This window comes from Bombina bombina, chromosome 3 (assembly GCF_027579735.1).
Source record: "Bombina bombina isolate aBomBom1 chromosome 3, aBomBom1.pri, whole genome shotgun sequence".
In the NCBI taxonomy this organism is placed as follows: domain Eukaryota; kingdom Metazoa; phylum Chordata; class Amphibia; order Anura; family Bombinatoridae; genus Bombina; species Bombina bombina.
The window spans coordinates 1,187,420,949-1,187,447,073 of record NC_069501.1 but is presented as its reverse complement, the minus strand read 5'-3'; the positions used below and the strand labels follow the sequence as shown (position 1 = coordinate 1,187,447,073).

At 41.5% G+C, this 26,125-nt stretch overlaps 1 protein-coding gene across 1 annotated transcript in view; it reads left to right on the top strand.

The window, feature by feature from the left end:
* The window catches only part of CEP295 (centrosomal protein 295), a 287,500-nt gene extending 261,881 nt beyond the window's left edge, over positions 1-25,619 (top strand). Inside the window, exons 30-31 of the mRNA XM_053708621.1 lie at positions 178-277; positions 25,202-25,619. Of these exons, the coding sequence (XP_053564596.1) occupies positions 178-277; positions 25,202-25,240 (139 nt within the window). The 3' untranslated portion in view covers positions 25,241-25,619. The remainder of the gene's footprint in view (positions 1-177; positions 278-25,201) is intronic.
* Positions 25,620-26,125: the final 506 nt, after the last annotated feature.

Sequence of the window (26,125 nt, the reverse complement as noted above, 5' to 3'; positions counted from 1 at the left end):
GAACTAAGCATATTTGATAATGGAACTAAATTATAAACTTTTTTTTTTTTTTTTTTTTAATTGTATGCTCTATCTGTATCAAAAAAACAAAATTTGGGGGTTTCATCATATCTCTTTAAAATAATTACTTTGCTGAAGACCCAAACTGATTTGTTGTTTCCTTGGCTTCTCTTGTAGATTATACAACCAGCTTGATGAAGTAAGAACCAAAAAAGAGGAAAAGATGCGACTAGAGTCTAATGCCAGAAACCGAGACAAGGCAAAAGAGTTTAAGAAGGTAGATGATCTCGCATTTACCTCTGTTATAGCTCAAGATCAGGGGCGAAACTACAGGGGGTGCAGAGGTCGCAATTACGACTGGGCCACCAAGGGTGGGGGCCTAGCTTAAAATTTTTTTAAAAAAATGTTGACCTGCCACTGCCTGCACTGATATCATGTGAGTGTGAAATGATGCTTCACTAGTGTCTCTGACTACAGGGGATAGTGTTTCTGTTTTACCCATTGGTGTTTGTGTGTGTGTGTTTGTGTGTGTGTGTGTGTGTGTGTATGTGTGTGTGTGTGTGTGTATGTGTGTGTGTGTATGTGTGTGTGTGTATGTGTGTGTGTGTGTGTGTGTGTGTGTGTGTGTGTGTATGTGTGTATGTATGTGACTGTGTGTGTATTTATGCATTTATGTGTGTGTGTTTCTGGAACCAGAAAATTACAGACTTTGTTACTACAGCGGCGGGGGGTAAACAGTGTCACTATACAGTACCACTATATACAATACTGGGGGCTGGACCATGTCACAGACTGCTGTGGTCACTCTATAAAGTACCAGGCCAGCCATCTCGCCAGCAGATTACAGACTGTGTCACTGACTCACTATATACAGTATTGGTGGGTTAAACAGTGTCACTATATACAGTAATAGGGAGTCAGACCATCTCACAGACTGTGGGCACAGGGTACCTCCTTTTGCAGACGTAATCTGATCACATTTTTTTTTTCTTTGTGGAGGGTTGTGGGGGCCCTTCTTAGATTCTTGCACCTAGGCCCTGTGAATTCTAGTTACGCCTCTGCTCAAGATTTATGGTATTGGCTCCTGTTTTTTACTTCATGTTGTGAGTAGAGAAGAATCGGAACCTCCTTAAAATCACGCTAACCTCATTTCTTCTTCACCCACAATTTGCCTTATTTGGAGGAGCCAATCTGGGCTTTAGTCTGCAGACAACAAGGCTAGCCCTGATCATAAAGTTAGTGTAAAATGCATTTATTTGCATTTATCAGCTTAATTCAATTATATTATATTATTATTTCATATTATTATGAAAGGGTTAATTGCTTAGTCTATTTAAAGGATAGAAGGGAACAGCTGTGTATCCCTAATGAAGTGCCATATGGGCCGGAAACACGTTGGATGAATGCTGCTGTTTGCTAAAACTGATGGTGATGTTGAAACTACAATTTTACTGTAATCTTTTGAATAAATGCTGAACTTTTATTCTTAAATTGAGCCTGGGCTGTCTGTCATTCCCTATTGTATGTTTTAAGTCAATTATGGACAGATATCTAGCAGAGGTAGTCTTGAAAAGTCAGCAGGTGCATTTCAAGTTCTGAGTATTAGAAAGATCTAAATCACATGAAAAGGGGGCAAAATAATGAAACTATATTGCAAACTGGTTTCATTATATATAACTAAAGAATTTATATAAAAATCTCAAGGTCCCTTTTTGTGAAGTTTTTAGACTATATTTCCAGATAACCAATATATTTGTGTTCTATGTGTATTAAAGGGACAGTCAACACCAGATTTTTGTTGTTGTTGTTTTAAAAGATAGATAATCCCTTAATTACCCATTCCCCAGTTTTGTATAACCAACACAGTTATATTAATACACGTTTTACCTCTGTAATTACCTTGTATCTAAACCTCTGCAGACTGCCCGCTTATTTCAGTTCTTTTGACTGACTTGCATTTTAGCCAATCAGTGCTCACTCCTCTGTAAATTCACGTGCATGAGCTCATTGTTATCTATATGAATTACATGAACTAACACCCTCTAGTGGTGAAAAACTGTCAAAATGCATTTAGACTAGAGGCGGCCTTCAAGGTCTAAGAAATTAGCATATGAGCCTACCTAGATTTAGCTTTCAACTAAGAATACCAAGAGAACAAACCAAAATTGGTGATAAAAGTAAATTGGAAAGTTGTTTAAAATGCCATGCCCTATTTGAATCTTGCAATTGACTGTCCCTTTAAGCATTTATACTTTTGAATGCACTTATCTGTGCTGTCTTACTGTAATGTGCAATACAAATAGAGTATGGTAAAGAGTGAAAACACATGGTGCCACACATTGCTTGTCTTCACTGTTTCCTGATACTCTTCCAGTCTCCTTTTGCTTAGTTAGCAACATGGAAAACGGCAGAGGTGTAAATCCTAGTGTATTTGAGCCTGTAATTGGTTGATGGCTGTCACATTATACAGTGGGCAGGGAAATGGAAGCAGTCTTTGAAATATATTGTAAAACAATCTGCTGTTTTAAATTGAGTTATGCTATTGAATTGTCCTATTATTAAGCATTTGGGAATTATGCAATTGTACTGTATTTTATTGTCCCTTTTTTCCCTTTACAAAAAGATGACATCACAGTTATTTATGTCATAATAAAATGACATTTTATTATTGCATTAGGATCCTTCTTTAAATGTGATGAATGAGATCTGTTGTTTTCTTTCATGTAATTGGCAAGAGTCCATGAGCTAGTGACATATGAGATATACAATCCTACCAGGAGGGGCAAAGTTTCCCAAACCTCAAAATGCCTAAAAAAATTCACCCCTCACCACACCCACAATTCAGTTTTACAAACTTTGCCTCCTATGGAGGTGGTGAAGTAAGTTTGTGCTAAGATTTCTACGTTGATATGCGCTTCTCAGCATTGTTGAAGCCCGATTCCTCTCAGAGTACAGCGAATGTCAGAGGGACGTGAAGTGAGTATCACTTATTTGAATACGATGATTTCCCTAACGGGGGTCTATTTCATAGGTTCTCTGTTATCGGTCGTAGAGATTCATCTCCTACCTCCCTTTTCAGATCGACAATATACTCTCAATTTACCATTACCTCTACTAATAACTGTTTTAGTACTGGTTTGGCTATCTGCTATATGTGGATGGGTGTCTTTTGGTAAGTATGTTTTCATTACTTAAAGGGACATGAAACCCACATTTTTTCTTTCATGATTTAGAAAGAGAATGTAATTTTAAACATATTTCTAATTTACTTCTATTATCTAATTTGTTTTATTCTCTTGATATTCTTTGCTGAAAAGCATATGTAGATATGCTCAGTAGCTGCTGATTGGTTGCTGCACATAGAAGCCTCGTGTGATTGGCTCACCCATGTGCATTGCTTTTTCTTTAACTAAGGATATCTAAAAAATGAAGCAAAATACATAATAGAAGTAAATTGTAATGTTGTTTAAATTTGTATTCTCTATCTAAATCATGAAAGAAAGATTTTGGGTTTAGTGGCCCTTTAAGACACTCTCAGCTATGGTTTGGCACTTTATGCATTTATATAAAGTTCTAAATATATGTATTGTACTTGTATTTGCCATGAGTCAGGTTCATGTATTTCCTTCTGCAGACTGTCGGTTTCATATTTGGGGAATATAAACATTTTAAGAAATTTATTTCTTACCTGGGGTTTAGTCTTTTTTTCAACTGTTTACTTCTTGCTATTGCGGGTATTAGGCCCGCGGGTGCGTCAAATGCTAAACTTTATTGCGTCATTCGTGGCGCGAAAATATTTTTTGGCACGAAAAAATACGTTTATTACGCAACTTCGTCATTTCCGGCGTCATACGTGACGCCGAGACCTTTCACACGGCGGTTATTTTTGGCGCCAAAAAAGTTAACGTTACGTTGTGCGTCATACTTGGCGCCAAACTTTTTCATTATTTCAATAACCCTTGTATGTTTGCTTCTTGCTTTTTACTCTATCAGAGGCCTATGCTTTTGCATTTTTTCCCATTCCTGAAACTGTCATATAAGGAAATAGATAATTTTGCTTTATATGTTGTTTTTTCTCTTACATTGTGCAAGATGTCCCAATCTGATCCTGTCTCAGAAGTTTCTGCTGGAACATTGCTGCCTGACATTGGTTCTACCAAAGCTAAGTGCATTTGTTGTAAAATTGTAGAAATTATTTCACCGTATCATTTGTAATAGTTGTCATGATAAACTTTTACATGCAGATAGTGTTTCTATCAGTAATAGTACATTGCCAGTTGCAGTTCCTTCAACTTCTAATGTGCATGATATACCTGTAAATTTTAAAGAATTTGTTTCTGATTCTATTCTGAAGGCTTTGTCTGCATTTCCACCTTCTAATAAACGTAAAAGGTCTTTTAAAACTTCTCATTTAGCTGATGAAGTACAAGAAGACAGAGGGGCGCCTCATGTGTGGTATAGTCAGATGGTATGATACAGAACAAACAGAATGGAGCCAAATGAGTACTCACATCCTATTGAAGCACACCTATGTGCTGGTAGAGACAAGCTGCAATTTCAGATAGGTGTGACAGCTCACCCTCCAGGCAAAACTGTGTAGCTGGTGAGAGATTAAAAAACAAACAAAGAAAGCACTACATGTGCAGACCATTAAAGGTATAACCGGCAATATCTCTTAGATGATACAGATGGGTACTCACATACTCCTGTAGCACACTTATGTGTGCTTTTGCTGATTGCTCACTGGGACCTACACCCCTGCACAACCAAGAATCTACATCTAGGGTGAGCTGCTACACCTGTCATAAAGTTACAGCCTGCCTCTACCAGCACATAAGTGTGCTACAGGAGTATGTGAGTACCCATCTGTATCATCTAAGAGATATTGCCGGTTATACCTTTAATGGTCTGCACATGTAGTGCTTTCTTTGTTTGTTTTTTAATCTCTCACCAGCTACACAGTTTTGCCTGGAGGGTGAGCTGTCACACCTATCTGAAATTGTAGCTTGTCTCTACCAGCACATTAGGTGTGCTTCAATAGTATGTGAGTACTCATTTGGCTCCATTCTGTTTGTTCTGTATCATACTATCTGACTATACCACACATGAGGCGCCCCTCTGTCTTCTTGTACTTTTTCAGCTATACCCGGACCAGTCGGTGAGGAGGAGGCAGCCCACATATGAACATTGTATATCCCATTTTCTCCGGTCATCCGGTCATACATTTCAAAGAAAGACTTTGATCTCTGTATTATCCTTTATTCAAGGATTCAAAGGTTTTTTATTTCATATATATATTTCTCTTGTTAAGTGTAGTCAGTCCACGGGTCATCCATTACTTATGGGATTATATCTCTTCCCCAACAGGAAGTTGCAAGAGGATCACCCAAGCAGAGCTGCTATATAGCTCCTCCCCTCACATGTCATATCCAGTTATTCTCTTGCAACCTAACTAAAGATAGGTCGTTGTGAGAGGTCAGTGATGTTTTTAAACTTAGTTTATTTCTTCAATCAAAAGTTTGTTATTTTAAATGGCACCGGAGTGTGTCGTTTGTTCTCAGGTAGCATTAGAAGAAGAATCTGCCTGCGTTTTTCTATGATCTTAGCAGACGTAACTAAGATCCACTGGCTGTTCTCATACATTCTGAGGAGTGAGGTAACTTCAGAGAAGGGGAATAGCATGCAGGGCCCCCCTGCAAACGAGGTATGTGCAGTAAATTATTTTTCTAAGGAATGGAATTGACTAAGAAAATACTGCTAATACCAATGTAATGTAAGTTCAGCCTTAAATGCAGTGGTAGCGACTGGTATTAGGCTGATGAGTGTGTGCACACTGAAGTATTTTTCTAAGGAATGGAATTTGCCTCAGAAAATACTGTTAATACTGAAGTAATGTATGAGCCTCCACTGCAGTAAATGCGACTGGTAGCAGGCTTATTAATAACACTTCATAGCTTTTAAAACATATGTTCAAAACGTTTACTAGCATGTTAATCGTTTTTTGTGAGGTACTTGGTGATAAAACTTATTGGGGCATGATTTTTACCACATGGCTATCTTTGTTTCTGCATAGAAACAGTTTACTAAGCTTCCCCACTGTTGTAATATGAGTGGGAGGGGCCTATTTTAGCGCTTTTTTGCGCAGTAAAATTTCAGTCACAATCTTCCTACTTCATTCTCCATGATCCAGGACGTCTCTAGAGAGCACAGGGGTCTTCAAAATATGTTTTGAGGGAGGTAATCAGTCACAGTAGACCTGTGACAGTGTGTTTGACTGTGCTAAAAAACGTTAATTATATAATTGTTATCCGTTTTGGGTATTAAGGGGTTAATCATCCATTTGCAAGTGGTTGCAATGCTCTGCTAACTTAATACATTTACTGTGAAAATTTGGTTGCTATAACTAATTTGGTTCATTGTTATTTCAACTGTGACAGCTTTTTGTGCTTCTTAAAGGCGCAGTAGCGTTTTTTTTTTATATTGCTTGTAAATTTATTGTAAAGTTTTTCCAAGCTTGATAGTCTCATTGCTAGTCTGTTTAAACATGTCTGACACAGATGAATCTCTTTGTTCACTATGTTTAAAGGCCAATGTGGAACCCAATAGAAATTTGTGTACTAATTGCATTGATGTCACTTTAAATAAAAGTCAATCTTTACATGTAAAGAAATTATCACCAGACAACGAGGGGGAAGTTATGCCGACTAACTCTCCTCACGTGTCAGTACCTTCGCCTCCCGCTCAGGAGGTGCGTGATATTGTGGCGCCAACAGGGAGGCCCATACAAATCACTTTGCAAGACATGGCTACTGTTATGACAGAAGTATTATCTAAATTGCCAGAATTAAGAGGCAAGCGCGATTGCTCTGGGTTAAGGACAGAGCGCGCTGATGATGTGAGAGCCATGTCCGATACTGCGTCACAATTTGCAGAACATGAGGACGGAGAGCTTCATTCTGTGGGTGACGGATCTGATCCAAGAAAACTGGATTCAGAGATTTCTAATTTTAAATTTAAGCTTGAGAACCTCCGCATATTGCTAGGGGAGGTATTAGCGGCTCTGAATGATTGTAACACGGTTGCAATTCCAGAGAAATTATGTAGGCTGTATAAATACTATGCGGTATCGGTGTGTACTGACGTTTTTCCTATACCTAAGAGGCTTACAGAAATTATTAGCAAGGAGTGGGATAGACCCGGTGTGCCTTTTTTTCCCCCCCTCCTATATTTAGGAAAATGTTTCCAATAGACGCCACCACACGGGACCTATGGCAGACGGTCCCTAAGGTGGAGGGAGCAGTTTCTACTTTGGCTAAGCGTACCACTATTCCGGTGGAGGATAGTTGTGCATTTTCAGATCCAATGGATAAAAAATTAGAGGGTTACCTTAAGAAAATGTTTGTTCAACAAGGTTTTATCTTACAGCCCCTTGCATGCATTGCGCCTGTCACTGCTGCGGCGGCATTCTGGTTTGAGTCTCTGGAGGAGGCCATTCGCACAGCTCCATTGGATGAAATTATGAACAAGCTTAAAGCACTTAAGCTAGCTAACGCATTTGTTTCTGATGCCGTCGTACATTTAACCAAGCTTACGGCTAAGAACTCTGGATTCGCCATTCAAGCGCGCAGATCGCTGTGGCTTAAATCATGGTCAGCTGATGTGACTTCTAAATCTAAATTGCTTAATATTCCTTTCAAAGGGCAGAACTTATTCGGGCCCGGCTTGAAAGAAATTATCGCTGACATTACGGGAGGTAAGGGCCATGCTCTGCCTCAGGACAGGGCCAAATCAAAGGCCAAACAGTCTAATTTTCGTGCCTTTCGTAACTTCAAGGCAGGAGCAGCATCAACTTCCTCCGTTCCAAAACAGGAAGGAGCTGTTGCTCGGTACAGACAGGGCTGGAAAGCTAACCAGTCCTGGAACAAGGGCAAGCTGGCCAGAAAACCTGCTGCTGCCCCTAAGACAGCATGAAGAGAGGGCCCCCTATCCGGAAACGGATCTAGTGGGGGGCAGACTTTCTCTCTTTGCCCAGGCTTGGGCAAGAGATGTCCAGGATCCCTGGGCGTTGGAGATCATATCTCAGGGATATCTCCTGGACTTCAAAACTTCTCCTCCACGAGGGAGATTTCATCTTTCAAGGTTATCAGCAAACCAAATAAAGAAAGAGGCGTTTCTACGCTGTGTACAAGACCTCTTACTAATGGGGGTGATCCACCCAGTTCCGCGGACGGAACACGGGCAGGGATTCTATTCAAATCTGTTTGTGGTTCCCAAGAAAGAGGGAACCTTCAGACCAATCCTGGACTTAAAAATCCTAAACAAATTCCTAAGAGTTCCATCATTCAAAATGGAAACTATTCGAACCATCCTACCCATGATCCAAGAGGGTCAGTACATGACCACAGTGGATTTAAAGGATGCCTACCTTCACATACCGATTCACAAGGATCATTATCGGTACCTAAGATTTGCCTTCCTAGACAGGCATTACCAGTTTGTAGCTCTTCCCTTCGGGTTAGCTACGGCTCCAAGAATCTTTACAAAGGTTCTGGGCTCACTTCTGGCGGTACTAAGACTGCGAGGCATAGCGGTGGCTCCGTACCTAGACGACATTCTGATACAAGCGTCAAGTTTTCAAACTGCCAAGTCTCATACAGAGATAGTTCTGGCATTTCTGAGGTCGCATGGGTGGAAGGTGAACGTGGAAAAGAGTTCTCTATTGCCACTCACAAGGGTTCCCTTCCTAGGGACTCTTATAGATTCTGTAGAGATGAAAATTTACCTGACAGAGGCCAGGTTATCAAAACTTCTAAATGCTTGCCGTGTTCTTCATTCCATTCCACACTCGTCAGAAGCTCAGTGCATGGAAGTAATCGGCTTAATGGTAGCGGCAATGGACATAGTACCATTTGCGCGACTGCATCTCAGACCGCTGCAATTGTGCATGCTAAGTCAGTGGAATGGGGATTATTCAGATTTGTCCCCTCTACTAAATCTGGATCAAGAGACCAGAGATTCTCTTCTATGGTGGTTTTCTCGGTCCCACCTGTCCAAAGGGATGACCTTTCGCAGGCCAGATTGGACGATTGTAACAGCAGACGCCAGCCTTTTAGGTTGGGGTGCAGTCTGGAATTCCCTGAAGGCTCAGGGATCATGGACTCAGGAGGAGAAACTCCTCCCAATAAATATTCTGGAGTTAAGAGCAATATTCAATGCTCTTCTAGCTTGGCCTCAGTTAGCAACTCTGAGGTTCATCAGATTTCAGTCGGACAACATCACGACTGTGGCTTACATCAATCATCAAGGGGGAACCAGGAGTTCCCTAGCGATGATGGAAGTCTCAAAAATAATTCGCTGGGCAGAGTCTCACTCTTGCCACCTGTCAGCAATCTACATCCCAGGCGTGGAGAACTGGGAGGCGGATTTTCTAAGTCGCCAGACTTTTCATCCGGGGGAGTGGGAACTTCATCCGGAGGTCTTCGCTCAACTGCTTCATCGTTGGGGCAAACCAGATCTGGATCTCATGGCGTCTCGCCAGAACGCCAAGCTTCCTTGCTACGGATCCAGGTCCAGGGACCCGGGAGCGGTGCTGATAGATGCTCTGACAGCCCCTTGGGTCTTCAACATGGCTTATGTGTTTCCACCATTTCCGATGCTTCCTCGACTGATTGCCAAAATCAAACAGGAGAGAGCATCGGTGACTCTGATAGCGCCTGCGTGGCCACGCAGGACCTGGTATGCAGACCTAGTGGACATGTCGTCCTGTCCACCGTGGTCTCTGCCTCTGAGGCAGGACCTTCTAATTCAGGGTCCTTTCAACCATCCAAATCTAATTTCTCTGAGGCTGACTGCATGGAGATTGAACGCTTGATTCTATCAAAGCGTGGCTTCTCGGAGTCGGTTATTGATACCTTAATACAGGCTAGGAAACCTGTTACCAGAAGAATTTACCATAAGATATGGCGTAAATATTTGTATTGGTGCGAATCCAAGAGTTACTCATGGAGTAAGGTTAGGATTCCTAGGATATTGTCTTTTTTCTACAAGAGGGTTTAGAAAAGGGCTTATCCGCTAGTTCGTTAAAAGGACAGATTTCTGCTCTGTCTATTCTTCTGCACAAACGTCTGGCAGAAGTTCCAGACGTTCAGGCTTTGGCTAGGATTAAGCCTGTGTTTAAGACTGTTGCTCCGCCGTGGAGCTTAAACTTAGTTCTTAACGTTCTGCAAGGTGTTCCGTTTGAACCCCTTCATTCCGTTGATATCAAGCTGTTATCTTGGAAAGTTCTGTTTTTGATGGCTATTTCCTCGGCTCGGAGAGTCTCTGAGTTATCCGCCTTGCATTGTGATTCTCCTTATGTGATTTTTCATTCAGACAAGGTAGTTCTGCGTACTAAACCCGGGTTCTTACCTATGGTAGTTTCTAACAGGAATATCAATCAAGAAATTGTTGTTCCATCATTGTGTCCTAACCCTTCTTCTAAGAAGGAACGACTTTTGCATAATCTGGACGTAGTCCATGCCCTGAAGTTCTATTTGCAGGCAACTAAAGATTTTCGTCAAACTTCTTCCCTGTTTGTCGTTTACTCTGGACAGAGGAGAGGTCAAAAAGCTTCGGCTACCTCTCTCTCTTTTTGACTTCGTAGCATAATACGTTTAGCCTATGAGACTGCTGGACAGCAGCCTCCTGAAAGGATTACAGCTCATTCTACTAGAGCTGTGGCTTCCACCTGGGCCTTTAAAAATGAGGCCTCTGTTGAACAGATTTGCAAGGCTGCAACTTGGTCTTCACTTCACACTTTTGCAAAATTTTACAAATTTGACACTTTTGCTTCTTCGGAGGCTGTTTTTGGGAGAAAGGTTCTACAGGCAGTGGTTCCTTCCGTTTAATCCTGCCTTGTCCCTCCCATCATCCGTGTACTTTTAGCTTTGGTATTGGTATCCCATAAGTAATGGATGACCCGTGGACTGACTACACTTAACAAGAGAAAACATAATTTATGCTTACCTGATAAATGTATTTCTCTTGTAGTGTAGTCAGTCCACGGCCCGCCCTGTCTTTTACAGCAGTTCTAAATTTTTAATTAAACTCCAGTCATCACTGCACCCTATGGTTTCTCCTTTCTCGTCTTGTTTCGGTCGAATGACTGGATATGACATGTGAGGGGAGGAGCTATATAGCAGCTCTGCTTGGGTGATCCTCTTGCAACTTCCTGTTGGGGAAGAGATATAATCCCATAAGTAATGGATGACCCGTGGACTGACTACACTACAAGAGAAATAAATTTATCAGGTAAGCATAAATTGTTTTTTCATTTTTATTTTTATTTTGTTTGGTCCTTGTGATATTTGAATTGTTCTGTATTATCTACGCATAGTGATACATTTTTTGCACTGAGTTACCCCTGCACCTTTAGCGCCCCCTCTATTTTGTTGTCATTTAGCTGATGAAATTTCAAATGACCAACAACATAATAATTTATCCTCTTCTGATGAGGATCTATCTGAGACAGAAGATCCTTCCTCAGACATTGACACTGACAAATCTACTTATTTATATAAAATAAGTATATGCGTTCTTTATTAAAAACATAATTTATGCTTACCTGATACATTTATTTCTCTTGTGATGTATCGAGTCCACGGATTCATCCTTACTTGTGGGATATTCTCCTCCCTACAAGAAGTGGCAGAGAGAGCACCCACAGCAGAGCTGCCTATATAGCTCCACCCCCCAGTCATTCGACCGAAGGCTAGGAAGAAAAAGGAGAAACTATAGGGTGCAGTGGTGACTGAAAGTTTAAAAATAAAAATGTATATATATGCCTTTCTTAATAAACAGGGCGGGCCGTGGACTCGATACATCACAAGAGAAATAAATTTATCAGGTAAGCATAAATTATGTTTTCTCTTGTAAGATGTATCGAGTCCACGGATTCATCCTTACTTGTGGGATACCAATACCAAAGCTTTAGGACACGGATGAAGGGAGGGAGAAGACAGGGACCTTAAACGGAAGGCACCACTGCTTGTAGAAGCTTTCTCCCAAAAATAGCCTCCGAAGAAGCAAAAGTATCAAATTTGTCAAATTTGGGAAAAGTATGAAACGAAGAGCAAGTCGCCGCATTACAAATCTGTTTAACAGAAGCCTCATTTTTAAAGCCATGTGGAAGCCACAGCTCTAGTAGAATGAGCAGTAATTCTTTCAGGAGACTGTTGGCCAGCAGTCTCATAAGCCAAACGGATGATGCTTTTCAGCCAAAAGGAAAGAGAGGTAGCCGTAGCCTTCTGACCTCTCCGCTTACCAGAATAAACAACAAACAATGAAGATGTTTGACAGAAATCTTTAGTTGCTTGTAAGTAGAACTTTAAAGCACGAACCACATAAAGATTTTGCAACAGACGTTCCTTCTTTGAAGAAGGATTAGGACACAGAGAAGGAACAACAATCTCTTGATTGATATTCTTATAAGAAACAACCTTAGGAAGAAACCCAGGTTTGGTACGCAAAACCACCTTATCTGCATGGAAAATAAGATAAAGGGAATCACACTGTAAAGCATATAGCTCAGAAACTCTTCGAGCCGAAGAGATAGCTACTAAAAACAAAACTTTCCAAGATAGCTTAATATCCATGGAATGCATAGGTTCAAACGGAACCCCTTGAAGAACTTTAAGAACTAAATTTAGGCTCCATGGCGGAGCAACAGGTTTAAATACAGGCTTGATTCTGACCAAAGCCTTACTAAATGCTCGAACGTCTGGGACATCTGCCAGACGTTTGTGTAGAAGAATAGACAAAGCAGATATTTGTCCTTATAAGGAACTAGCTGATAATCCCTTCTCCAAACCTTCTTGGAGAAAAGACAATATTCTAGGAATCCTAATCTTACTCCACAAGTAACCTTTGGATTCACACCAATAAAGATATTTGCGCCAAATCTTATGATAGATCTTCCTGGTGACAAGCTTTCTAGCCTGAATCAGGGTATCAATGACCGACTCAGAGAAACCACGCTTTGATAGAATCAGGCGTTCAATCTCCAAGCAGTCAGACGCAGAGAAACTAGATTTGGATGCGTGAACAGACCTTGGATTAGAAGGTCCTGTCTCATTGGCAGAGTCCATGGTAAAACCGAGGACATGTCCACTAGGTCTGCATACCAAGTCCTGCGTGGCCACGCAGGTGCTAATCAGAATCACTGAAGCTCTCTCCTCCTTTATTCTGGCAACCAGACGTAGAAGGAGAGGAAATGCATAGGCCAGATTTAAGGACCAAGGCACTGCTAGAGCATCTATCAGTACCGCCTTGGGATCCCCGGACCTGGACCCGTAACGAGAAAATTTGGCATTCTGACGGGACGCCATCAGATCCAATTCTGGTGTGCCCCATAGCTGAATCAGCTGGGCAAATACCTCCGGATGGAGTTCCCACTCCCCCAGATGAAAAGTCTGACGACTTAGGAAATCCGCCTCCCAGTTCTCTACTCCTGGGATGTGGATTGCTGAGAGATGGCAAGAGTGATCATCTGCCCATCGGATTATTTTGGTTACCTCCATCATCGCTAGAGAACTCCTTGTTCCTCGTTGATGATTGATATAAGCTACAGTCGTGATGTTGTCCAACTGAAACCTGATGAATTTGGCCGCAGCAAGCTGAGGCCACGCCTGAAGCGCATTGAATATCTCTCTCCGTTCTAGAATATTTATCAGGAGAAGAGATTCCTTCCGAGACCATAAGCCCTGTGCTTTCAGGGAGTTCCAGACTGCATCCCAGCCTAGCAGGCTGGTATCTGTCATTACAATGAGCCACTCTGGCCTGCGGAAACACATTCCCTGAGACAGGTGGTCCTGAGACAACCACCAGAGAAGAGAATCTCTGGTCTCCTGGTCCAGATGCAGTTGAGGAGACAAATCTGCATAATCCCCATTCCACTGTTTGAGCATGCATAGATGTAGTGGTCTGAGGTGTAGGCGGGCAAAAGGAACTATGTCCATTGCTGCTACCATGAGTCCGATTACCTCCATATACTGAGCCACTGATGGCCGAGGAATGGAATGAATAGCTCGGCAAGTGGTTTAAGAGCTTTGATTTTCTGGCCGCCATCAGAAATATTTTCATTTCTACCGAGTCTATCAGAGTCCCTAGGAAGGAAACTCTTATAAGAGGGAAGAGCTGGAAAGTTGACGCCTGAAATAAGATGTCGTCTAGATAAGGTGCCACTGCTATGCCCCGTGGTCGTAGAACCGCCAGAAGGGACCCTAGCACCCTTGTGAAAATTCTCTGAATAGGGATGTGTAGATACGCATCTTTTAAGTCCACGGTGGTCATATATTGACCCTCCTGGATCAGAGGTAGAATAGACCTAATAGTCTCCATCTTGAATGACAGAACTTTGAGGAACTTGTTTAGAATGTTGAGATCCAAGATTGATCTGAAAGTTCCCTCTTTTTTGGAAACCACAAACAGGTTTGAGTAAAAACCTAGCCCCTGTTCCTCTTTTGGGACTGGGCGGATCACCCCCATGGTATGTAGGTCTTCTACACAGTGTAAGAACGCCTCTCTCGTTGTCCCCCTTGGAAGAGAGCCTTTGAATTCCAGAAAATATCCCTGGGACACAATTTCTAAAACCCAGGGATTGTGAACATCTCTTGCCCAAGCCTGAGCGAAGAGAGAGAGTCTGCCCCCTACTAGATCCAGTCCTGGATCGGGGGCTACCCCTTCATGCGGTCTTAGAGGCAGCTGCAGGCTTCTTGGCCTGTTTACCCTTGTTCCAAGCCTGGTTAGGTCTCCAGACTGAGTTGGATTGGGCAAAATTCCCCTCTTGCTTTGCAGCAGAGGAAGCTGAAGCAGGACCACTCTTGAAATTCCAAAAGGAACGAAAATTATTTTGTTTGGTCCTCATCTTATTTGATCTATCCTGAGGGAGGGCATGACCTTTCCCTCCAGTGATGTCTAAAATAATCTCTTTCAGTTCAGGCCCGAATAGGGTCTTTCCTTTGAAAGGGATATTCAAAAGTTTAGATTTTGATGACACATCAGCAGACCAGGATTTAAGCCATAACGCCCTGTGTGCTAAAATGGCAAAACCTGAATTCTTTGCCGCTAATTTAGCCAGTTGAAAAGCGGCATCTGTAATAAAAGAATTAGCCAATTTAAGGGCCTTAATTCTGTCCAAAATTTCTTCTAATGGAGTCTCCATCTGAAGAGCCTCTTCTAGAGCCTCAAACCAGAAAGCAGCTGCAGTAGTTGCAGGAACAATGCACACAATAGGTTGAAGAAGAAACCTTGATGAACAAAAATTTTCTTCAGGAGACCCTCTAATTTTTTATCCACAGGATCTTTGAAAGCACAACTGACTTCAATAGGTATAGTTGTACGCTTAGAGTAGAAATAGCTCCCTCCACCTTAGGAACTGTCAGCCACGAGTCCCGCATGGTGTCAGATATGGGAAACATTTTCTTAAAAACAGGAGGGGGAATGAACGGAATACCTGGTCTATCCCACTCCTTTGCAATAATATTCACAATCCTCTTAGGGACTGGAAAAAAACATCAGTGTAAACAGGAACCTCGAAGTATTTATCCATCTTACACAATTTCTCTGGGACCACTATAGGGTCACAGTCATCTAGAGCCGCTAATACCTCCCTGAGCAATAAGCGGAGGTGTTCAAGCTTAAATTTAAAGGCCGTCATATCAGAATCTGTCTGAGGAAGCGTCTTTCCTGAATCAGAAATTTCTCCCTCAGATAACAAATCCCTCACCCCTACCTCAGAGCATTGTGAGGGCATATCAGATACGGCTACTAAAGCGTCAGACTGCTCAGCATTTTGCCTTAACCCAGAGCTGTCCCGCTTTCCTTGAAAACCAGGCAGTCAGGATAAAATCTCTGTGAGGGTTGTATTCATAACTGTGGCCATGTCTTGTAAAATAAATGAATTCGACGCACTAGAGGTACTTGGCGTCACTTGTGCGGGCGTTACTGGTTGTGACACTTGGGGAGAGCTAGATGTTAAACCCTCATTTACTTCTGACTTAGAATCATCTATTGCTCTATTTTTAAGTGCTAATATATGTTCTTTATAGTTTATGGACATATCAGTACAATTGGGACACATTCTAAGAGGGGGTACCACAATGGCTTCAAAACATATTGAACAAGGATTTTCCTTGGTGTCAGACATGTTAAACAGGCTAGTAATGTAACAAGCAAGCTTGGAAAACACTGTAATCAAAGTAAATAACACTTAGAAATAAAACGGTACTGTGCTTTTAAGAGAAAAAAAGCTGCACAAATTCTGCAAAACAGTGTAAAAAAGCAGTAAACATAACGAAATTTTTACAGTAGTATCATATAGCCTTAGTAACTTTGCACAGCTATGCAAATAAACAATGAACCCCTTAATGGCAAAACCGGATTGAAAAAAACATCAAAACCAGTAAAAAAAGACTTTCAGCACTTTGCCACAGTTCTGCTGTGGCTACTACCTGCCCTTCAGAACAATTTGTGGGGGGAAAAGCTTCTTTTACAGCCCTCAAACACGGCAGGAACCTCTGGAGAAGCAGTTAGAAGTCTCAGAGGAAAAGAAACTGCACAACTGAGGCACGAAAATAGGCCCCTCCCACCTCACTCAATGTTTTGAGGCCTAATAGACAAACACTAGAGTGTCTCTAAATTAACCATGTGGGTTAGAAAACTCAAAAACAAGCCACAATGACCCCTTTAGTCCCTTCAAAAAAAACGTTATAATTGCATCATTCACTGAATAAACAAAAACGTTTTTACCAAACAGTGTCACCAGTAACTAATGAGCCCTTCATGCAAGCTGAAATTCCTATCCAAGTGTCTGAATACAGCTTACCCTTCCCTCACGGGGATATTGCCAGCCTTTTCTAGAAATAACAGTCTTTCTAGAAAAAAATAGACTGAACATACCTTAATGCAGTTTAGCCTGCAAACTGTTCCCCCAACTGAAGTTTTCCTGTACTCTTCAGCCCTTGTGAGAACAGCAGTGGATCTTAGTTACAGAATGCCAAGATCATAATCCTCCTTGCAGAAATCTTCATCCCTTTTCTGCCAGAGAGTAAATAGCACACACCGGTACCATTTAAAAATAACAAACTTTTGCTTGAGAAAATAAAAACCTAACAACATTTTTGTCACCACACTCCTCTTTGCCCTTCCAAGCAGTTAAGCAGGCAGAGAGAATGACTGGGAGTGGAGCTAAGGGGGGAGCTATATAGGCAGCTCTGCTGTGGGTGCTCTCTCTGCCACTTCCTGTAGGGGAGGAGAATATCCTACAAATAAGGATGAATCCGTGGACTCGATACATCTTACAAGATAAAGAAGTGTTAATTACTTTGGATATTGAGGTAACCAGTCCTATTGACGTTCAGTCTAATTTTCCTATTCCTGAGGCTATTTCTGATATGATTTCTAGGGAATGGAATAAGCCAGGTACTTCTTTTATTCCTTCTTCAAGGTTTAAAAATTGTATCCTTTACCAGCAAAATCTATAGAGTTTTGGGAAAAAATCCCCAAAGTTGATGGGGCTATTTCTACTCTTGCTAAACGTACCAGTATTCCTATGGAAGATAGTACTTCCTTTAAGGATCCTTTAGATAGGAAGCTTGAATCTTATCTAAGGAAGGCCTATTTATATTCAGGTCATCTTCTTAGACCTGCTATTTCTTTGGCTGATGTTGCGGCTGCATCAACTTTCTGGTTGGAGAATCTAGCGCAACAAGAATTGGATTCTGACATATCTAGCATTATTTGCTTACTGCAACATGCTAATCATTTTATTTGTGATGCCATTTTTGATATTGTCAAAATTGATGTTAGATCCATGTCTTTAGCTGTATTAGCTAGAAGAGCTTTGTGGCTTAAATCTTGGAATGCTGATATGACATCTAAATCTAGATTACTATCTCTTTCCAAGGTAATAATTTATTTGGTTCTCAGTTGGATTCTATTATTTCAATTATCACTGGAGGAAAAGGAGTTTTTCTGCCTCAGGATAAAAACCTTAGGGTAAATCTAAGGCTTCTAACCGTTTTCGTTCCTTTCGTCAGAATAAGGACAAAAAACTCAATCCTCCTCCCAAGGAATCTGCTTCCAATTGGAAGCCTTCCTCAAATTGGAATAAATCCAAGCCATTTAGGAAACCAAAGTCAGCCCCTAAGTCTGCATGAAGGTGCGGCCCTCATTCCAGCTAAGCTGGTAGGGGGCAGATTAAGGTTTTTCAAGGATTTTTGGATAAAATCTGTCCAAAATCATTGGATTCAGAGCATTGTCTCTCAAGGGTATCAAATAGGATTGAAAGTAAGACCTCCTGTGAGAAGATTTTTTCTCTCACGTATACCTGTAAATCCAGTAAAAGCTCAGGCTTTTCTGAAGTGTGTTTCAGACCTGGAGTCTTCAGGGGTAATAATGCCAGTTCCTCCTCAGGAACAAGGTTTGGGGTTTTATTCAAACCTATTCATTGTACCAAAGAGAGAAAATTTATTCAGACCAATTCTGGATCTGAAAATTTTGAATCGTTATGTAAGAGTACCAACTTTCAAGATGGTGACTATAAGGACTATTCTGCCTTTTGTTCAGCAAGGACATTATATGTCCACAATAGACTTGCAGGATGCATACCTTCATATTCCGATTCATCCAGAACACTATCCGTTTCTGAGATTCTCTTTTCTAGACAAGCATTACCAATTTGTTGCTCTTCCATTTGGTCTAGCAACAGCTCCAAGAATATTTTCAAAGGTTCTGAGTGCCCTACTATCTGTAATCAGAGAACAGGGTATTGCGGTGTTTCCTTATTTGGACGATATCTTGGTACTAGCTCAGTCTTTACATACTGCAGAATCTCACACGAATCAACTAGTGTTGTTTCTTCGGAAACATGGTTGGAGGATCAATTTTCCAAAAAGTTTCTTGATTCCTCAGACAATGGTCACCTTTTTAGGCTTCCAGATAGATTCAGTGTCCATGACTCTGTCTCTAACAGACAAGAGACGTTTAAAATTGGTCGCAGCATGCCGGCAACTTCAGTCTGTCATTCCCTTCAGTGGCTATGTGCATGGAAGTTTTAGGTCTCATGACTGCAGCATCGGACGTGATCTCCTTTGCTCCTTTTCACATGAGACCTCTACAGCTTTGCATGCTGAATCAATGGTGCAGGGATTATACAAAGATATCACAATTAATATCCTTGAATCCCAATGTACGACACTCTCTGACATGGTGGATAGATCACCATCATTTGGTTCAAGGGGCTTCTTTTGTTCGGCCAACCTGGACTGTGATCTCAACAGATGCGAGACTTTCAGGTTGGGGAGCTGTTTGGGGATCTCTGACAGCACAAGGGGTTTGGAAATCTCAAGAGGCGAGATTACCAATAAATATTTTAGAACTCTGTGCAATTCTCAGGGCTCTTCATTTCTGGCCTCTGCTAAAAAGGGAACCGTTCATTTGTTTTCAGACAGACAATATCACAACTGTGGCTTATGTCAATCATCGGGGTGGGACTCACAGCCCCCAAGCTATGAAAGAACTATCTCGGATACTTGCTTGGGCGGAATCCAGCTCCTGTCTAATCTCTGCGGTGCATATCCCAGGTGTAGACAATTGGGAGGCGGATTATCTCAGCCGCCAGACTTTACATCCAGGGGAGTGGTCTCTCCATCCAGATGTGTTTTCTCAGATTGTTCAGATGTGGGGTCTTCCAGAGATGGATCTCATGGCCTCTCATCTAAACAAGAAACTTCCCAGATACCTGTCCAGGTCCAGGGATGTTCAGGCGGAAGCAGTGGATGCGCTGACACTTCCTTGGTGTTATCATCCTGCTTACATCTTCCCGCCTCTAGTTCTCCTTCCAAGAGTGATCTCCAAAATCATCATGGAACAGTCTTTTGTGTTGCTGGTGGCTCCAGCATGGCCACACAGGTTTTGGTATGCGGATCTGGTTCGGATGTCCAGTTGCCCGCCTTGGCCACTTCCGTTACGGCCGGACCTACTATCTCAAGGTCCGTTTTTTCATCAGGATCTCAAATCATTAAATTTGAAGGTATGGAAATTTAACGCTTAGTTCTAAGTCATAGAGGTTTCTCTGACTCAGTGATTAATACTATGTTACAAGCGTGTAAATCTGTCTCTAGAAAGATTTATTATAGAGTTTGGAAGACTTACATTTCATGGTGTTCTTCTCATAAATTCTCCTGGCATTCTTTTAGAATTCCTAGAATTTTACAGTTCCTTCAGGATGGTTTGGGTAAGGGTTTGTCTGCAAGTTCCTTGAAAGGACAAATCTCCGCTCTGTTTTATTTCCCAGAAAGATTGCTATACTTCCTGATATACACTGTTTTGTACAGGCTTTTATTCATATTAAGCCTGTCATTAAGTCAATTTCTCCTCCTTGGAGTCTTAATTTGGTTCTGAAGGCTTTACAGGCTCCTCCATTTGAACCTATGCATTCTTTAGACATTAAACTACTTTCTTGGAAAGTGTTGTTTCTTTTGGCCATTACTTCTGCTAGAAGAGTTTGAGTTATCTGCTTTTTCTTGTGAGTCTCCTTTTCTGATTTTTCATCAGGATAAGGCAGTTTTGCGGACTTATTTTCAATTTTTACCTAAGGTTGTGAATTCTAACAACATTAGTAGAGAAATTGTTGTCCCTTCCTTATGTCCTAATCCTAAGAATTCTTTGGAGAGATCCTTACATTCTTTGGATGTGGTAAGAGATTTGAAATATGTGGAAGCTACTAAAGATTTCAGGAAGACTTCCAGTCTATTTGTTTTATTTTCTGGTCCTAGGAAAGGTCAGAAGGTTTCTGCTATTTCCTTGGCTTCTTGGTTGAAACTTTTGATTCATCAAGCTTATTTGGAGTCGGGTCAGGCCCCGCTTCAGAGAATTACAGCTCATTCTACTAGATCAGTCTCCATTTCGTGGGCTTTTAAGAATGAAGCTTCAGTTGATCAGATTTGCAAAGCGGCGACTTGGTCCTCTTTGCATACATTTACTAAATTCTACCGTTTTGATGTATTTGCTTCTTCGGAAGCAGTTTTTGGTAGAAAAGTTCTTCAGGCAGCTGTTTCAGTTTGATTCTTCTGCTTTTGATTTAAGTTTTTTTCTTTCAAAAATGAAAATAAACTTATTTTTGTTTTGGGTTGTGGATTAATTTTTTCAGCGGAATATGGCTGTTTTTATTTTTATTCCCTCCCTCTCTAGTGACTCTTGAGGGGAAGACTCCACATCTTGGGTATTGATATCCCATATGTCACTAGCTCATGGACTCTTGCCAATTACATGAAAGAAAACATAATTTATGTAAGAACTTACCTGATAAATTCATTTCTTTCATATTGGCAAGAGTCCAAGAGGCCCACCCTTTTTATGGTGGTTATGATTTTTTGTATAAAGCACAATTATTTCCAAATTTCCTTTGTTGATGATTCTACTCCTTTCTTTATCACCCCACTGCTTGGCTATTCGTTAAACTGAATTGTGGGTGTGGTGAGGGGTGTATTTATAGGCATTTTGAGTTTTGGGAAACTTTGCCCCTCCTGGTAGGATTGTATATCCCATATGTCACTAGCTCATGGACTCTTGCCAATATGAAAGAAATGAATTTATCAGGTAAGTTCTTGCATAAATTATGTTTTTTTTGTTTGTTTTCTTCCTAATGGGAAAGAGTCCACAGCCGCATTCATTACTTGTGGGAAATAAGAACCTGGCCACCAGAAGGAGGCAAAGACCCACCAGCCAAAGGCTTGAATACTCCTCCCACTTCCCCTATCCCCCCGGTCATTCTTTGCCTTTCGTACCAGGAGGTTGGCAGAGAAGTGTCAGAAGTTTTTTCCTTTTATTTAACTTATTTCATTTTTTTTTTCCTCTCTCTTATGGAGGGTGCTACCCTTCGATACGAGACAGGAGTTTTAAGTAGACCTATCATCCTCTCGTGGAGAGCCTGGGCGAAAGTTAGAGTCCGGAGATGCAGTGGGAGCTTCCCCTGCGACACCATCCCGACTCGTATTCACAGCTCCTCTTCAGCACTTGGTGTTGCCGAACTTCGCTTCGCTACCTACTGTTTTGGCACTATTATATTTCCCCCGGGGGTGATTGTTCCTCCATGTTTGTTTCGTTACAGGATTGTGCGGCTGCGCGTCCTGCTACGATGTCTGTTTGATTTATTGGGGGATCCTTTTCTGTATCATCAGTACCCTTCTTGTTCCTCTCAGGGTTCTTTGAGGTAGGCTAGTGGGGTTGCTTTTTCTCCAGTCAGTCTACTGTGAGCTTTCCCAGTCTTTTTTTCTGAAGGTTATGGTCTCTGTTTGGCAGGTACTGCAGAGACTAGATTCCTTCTGGGCGGATGTCTACGGGTGCCCTTGATTTTTCTTTTATCCGGCCAGGATTATTTACTTTCTGTTTTTGTTTTCCCTAAGGGAATTCTGGGATTGCTAGAACTAGTTCTTCTATGGAAGTTTTTCTAGGATTTTCATCCGGACCATTTGTGCGCCTTTTTGTTGTTAAGTGACGCATGTTGTGCCTAGCTGGTTCGGTGGGACCTGCTGATTCACTTGTTTCAGTTGTTGTTTTTTTAAAAAAAATAGAATACTTCATTTAGACCTTAAAGTCTGGTTGTCGGAAGCTATTGGGCTGGCCCGTGGCATTTCTGCTCCCGGCATACGGGATCAGTGGTGTCTCACCGTGTCTCTTTGCATCCCTGGCGGGGGGGGGGTGGTCCTTATTGCTAGTTGCGGTTATGGCATTTCGAGATGCTTTTTGCCTCGTTCTTATCGACTGGCTTGATTAATCTGTGGACTCTTTGTGAGTCTTACATAATTCTTGATTGAAATGACATATTGAGGTGGTTAGTCTTGCTGTCTTTGCCTCTGGGAGCTTTTATGCTCGGATTGCGTGGCTCACCTTTTAGGTGCCGCTTCTAGGGTTCTGGCGTCCCTTTTTCTTGGGGTTAAAGACCGGGATGACCTCTGTCCTCGGTGTCTAGTGATCGGGGATTTAGTATTGCGTGTTTTAATCGCAGTGTCTTCCTTGACGAGATAGTCGGTCAGCGCTGACTCGGGTAGTCTTGCTGTGGAATTCCGACTTGTAGGATCTGGGTTCTTCTTTAGATCTGTGTGAGTCTGAGAGGGGACTTGAGGGCTTTGACGGACTGGTTCCTACTTTCTCTTCTTGTCCCTATTGTTTTCCTTGGATAGGATGAGTTTCCTTGTCTCTCCTTTTGGGGAGTTTGGACATTTCCGGTTTGTTACCCGGTTGTGAGCGTGGGCTTCAGGGTTTGTATTATACGAGTCCTTTGCCCTATTGTCCTCGTGTCCTGGTCTCGTGCTAGACCTGTTGAGTGCTTCTACTGTGGCCCATTGGTTAGAATGTTGGACATTTTCTGCTTCTGCAGCTTGCTGCTGCCTGTGTTAAGGGGTTCGAGAGATTGTCTCTGAGCTCTAACACATTAGGTCTGTTATGTTATCCTCCTACGGCTTGTGTCAGGCCCTTCTGACGTTCAGTGTCTGGGTAATCATCTGTGGATGATTTGGAGGTTCTGGGGACGTGTACTTCCTGTCTCATATCTTCGGCTGGCGGTCTCTTTGCTCTCTGTGCGAGTAATGGGTCCCGGTGGTCCTTGGTTTTTCAGAGATGAGTTTGCCCGTTGGGATTCTTTATTCCCCATTTGCTGGGTGTTATATCTCAGAGTTCTGGTCGCATTTTTTTCTTAGGCAACTGGTTTTTTTCCTCCCCTTTTTTGGGGCGGTGTTTCCGGTTTGCTGGCCATTGTGGCCTGTTGACCCGTTTTTCTGCCGGACAGGTGGTAGGTTTGCAATTGAAACCGGTTACTGCTGTCTGCTTCTTGGTTGCTATTTAGCTTAGCTGCTGATTAGCTTTTTTGGTACCAGTTGGTGTGTTCTTCAACCCTTTGGGGGAGTTGGATCTTTGGGATCCTTATGTTGCCGGAAATTTGATCAGTGATGATGTTCTGCTGCTCTGCGGCCTGTAGTGGTATTGTGCTGTCTTGGTTGCCAAGAGCGACATGTTACTGTTTCTTTTAGAGAGGGGCTCTGCCTTCTCTGTTCACACCACTATCTTCTCCTTCATTCCCTTCATCTTTTTCATTGATTTTTTCCTTCTATGGAATTGATCCTTGCTTGTGCGGCACCCTCGGTCTCCTGCGGGCTGGGATGTGTGACTGTGATTTTCTTTTTTTGTGTTTCTCCTGTTCGCCAGTAAGGGTTTTTTCCCTTGGTGACCGGGTTTTTGATGGAATTACCGTTGGTCTCTGCTGTTTAGCTGTCTATGTCTCCTGGTCCTTGAGATTTGTTTTTTCTCTTCGGGTCCTTTTCTGCTATTCTGATGATGTCTCCGTCTTCGGGACTTGGATTAGATTATGCTTGTCGAACGGAGTTGGGTTGGGTTTTCCTCTCTCTGTTAGGTCTTTTTCCTTACGGGAAATGTTAGTTGGGTCCCTAGCTGTGGTTGAGGGGCTGCAGCTGGGATGTTGCCTCAGAGATGGTGTCCTTGGGGTCAGTGATCTTGGCTTTGTCTATTCGTGGTAGCTATCCAGGTTCTATGGACTGTTGGTAGCTTTGCGTCAATGGAGCCGTTTTTACCCCAAATGGTTATTATTCCCTTTTTTTGGACGAAACAGGGCCTTTGCTTTGGGAATGTGTGTTTTAGGTGGTGCCTTCATGTGGTTCGCCTCTTACCCTCCCGTTTTGGCATTCTGTGTCCTCTCTGGCTTGGGTATAAATTCCCATAAATAATGAATGCGGCTGTGGACTCTTTCCCATTAGGAAGAAAAACATAAATTATGCGTACCTGATCATTTCTTCTGTGTGAAAGAGTCCACAGCCCCCCGCACATTTTTGAGGCGTTGTTGTTTTTTTTCCATCTTCTGGCACCTTTTTTCACCTGATGCTTCTTCCACTGTTCCTTGTTCCTCGGCTGAATGAGTGGGGGATAGGGGAAGTGGGAGGAGTACTTAAGCCTTTGGCTGATGGGTCTTTGCCTCCTCCTGGTGGCCAGGTTCTTATTTCCCATAAGTAATGAATGCGGCTGTGGACTCTTTCCCACGGAAGAAAAGAAAATTATCAGGTAATCATAATTAGTTTATTTTTAAATATAAACCTTCAACAATGGTGTATATTTTTTTCTGAAAATCTTTAAACTGCTGCATTTTTTCCCCTAGAAAACACTGGAAAAATTAAGAGCCAGAAACATGAAGTGACTGCTACGAAGAATGAACATCAAACTACATCTCGTGTTTGAGACCCAACTTGTTTGTTTGATATTAATAGATTTCTACCTAATTCACTTTTGTAAAGAAAAATCATGTGCTATTTTTACGCACTTTATGATTACATTATAGAATTTAGGTCTTGGCATCCAAGAAATGTATGTATTTTTAATATATTTTGTGCAATTGGAATACATGTAACATATCGAGTTATCTGTAACTATTTTTATCTTTAGAATATTCTGGTCATTTGACATTAGGGAAATGCCTGCATAATTAAGTTTAAAAAGTTTTGTCCCTTTAAAGGTTTTCAGAATTCAGTAGACTTTGTTTGGCACTCCTGGCACTTTTTTTTTTTTTTTTTTTTTTTTTTTTTTTTTTTTTAAACAAATGTTTAGCATCCATATACACTCATGGTGTTATTTTGACATAACCCTCAACCTCCTTTTCATATAAAATATATTTAATGTTTTTATATTTGTAAAAGATTTAATATATTGTATGTATAAATGTGTTTTTATGTAACTGTCTTATAATGTATTGGAAAAAGTGCAATGACAACATAACATTAATGTTAAAGAGCTAAAAAGTTTGTTTTAAAATATTTCTGTTTTAATAAATTGTTTTTATACTTTGTCTCCTTGTTAAGTATGCAATCTCTGTACTAAGCCTGTATCTATTATAGATGGTTATCAGTTTCTTAATTTTATTTGGCATTAAAAATTGTTACATGTTAATTATAATTTAATTATATATTTCTTGCAGTTATGTGCAATTATCATTGAGGAGTAAATGCTAGATTATTAACCCCTTAACGACCAACGACGTATGGGGTACGTCCTGCAAAAAAATGCAGTTAACGACCAAGGACGTACC